The sequence below is a fragment of the Lottia gigantea genome (genome assembly GCF_000327385.1).
Source record: "Lottia gigantea unplaced genomic scaffold LOTGIsca_617, whole genome shotgun sequence".
In the NCBI taxonomy this organism is placed as follows: domain Eukaryota; kingdom Metazoa; phylum Mollusca; class Gastropoda; family Lottiidae; genus Lottia; species Lottia gigantea.
In genome coordinates this window covers 1-889 of record NW_008710106.1, presented here as the reverse complement: position 1 = coordinate 889, position 889 = coordinate 1, and the positions used below count along the sequence as shown (strand labels likewise).

The following is an 889-nucleotide window of genomic DNA, read 5'->3' as shown; positions in this document are numbered from 1 at the left end:
CAGACGACAAGATGTCCATTACCAAGGCTCACTAACCAATCTGGAAACAGTTAAAGAATGGACAAGAGAAAATTGCGTTCCCTTGGTTCGAGAAATTACATTTGAAAATGCAGAGGTAAGAATTGAAGTGAAATGTTCTTTATCATTTGGGCTTTACTCATCAAATTATTCCATTTAATAGCTGATAAGAGTTCACTTATAGCCATCCGTATTACTTTTCAGAATATAAATACAACATCTGGTTTGTATTAAATTTCTAACGATTGGCAAACATGGTGCATAATGACTATTGTCAATTCTTTTTGTTTGCAACAACCTACAAAACTAATCAGAATTAATGGCCATTTTTTCTACATTTTCTGTGCCAAAGTCTCAGATCTAATGGCAGTTCTGTCTATTTGCAGGAACTGACAGAAGAAGGGATACCGTTCTTGATATTATTCCACAAATTAGATGATGCAGATATTGTTAGAAAATATAACACAGAAGTTGTGCGTCATTTATCACATGAAAAAAGTAAGTTGTTAACCAATTTGATATCCACGTATAGATGTTTGTCTCATGTCTTTTCTGTGGGTAACTACATCATGAATGGCAAACACATACAAAATGGTACAACCTTGGTAAGACAGTGCTTTTGCACTGTAATCTGGCAGGTGAATAGTTTAATAAAAGCATAGGTCAAGATGATACCTTCCCAGGTTTCAACCCGGTTTCCCCCTGTCAATGATGCAAGTTGGTGGGACTGACATTGAAAGTGTGCCTAGCCATTCTGATTGGATAATAACACAGAGGTTTTGCGTGCTACAGACTAGACAAGAGAAATACATTTTTGATGTTTACGTTTCAGATAATATAAATTTCCTCACAGCAGATGGGGCAAAATTTA

At 35.7% G+C, this 889-nt stretch overlaps 1 protein-coding gene across 1 annotated transcript; it reads left to right on the top strand.

The window, feature by feature from the left end:
* Nucleotides 1-10: 10 nt before the first annotated feature.
* LOTGIDRAFT_60316 (hypothetical protein) lies at nucleotides 11-889 on the top strand (the record flags this gene model as incomplete). Its single annotated transcript, XM_009064332.1, has 3 exons — nucleotides 11-115; nucleotides 405-516; nucleotides 851-889. Coding segments are annotated over 3 exons (256 nt in total), but the record flags the coding sequence as incomplete, so codon positions are not given.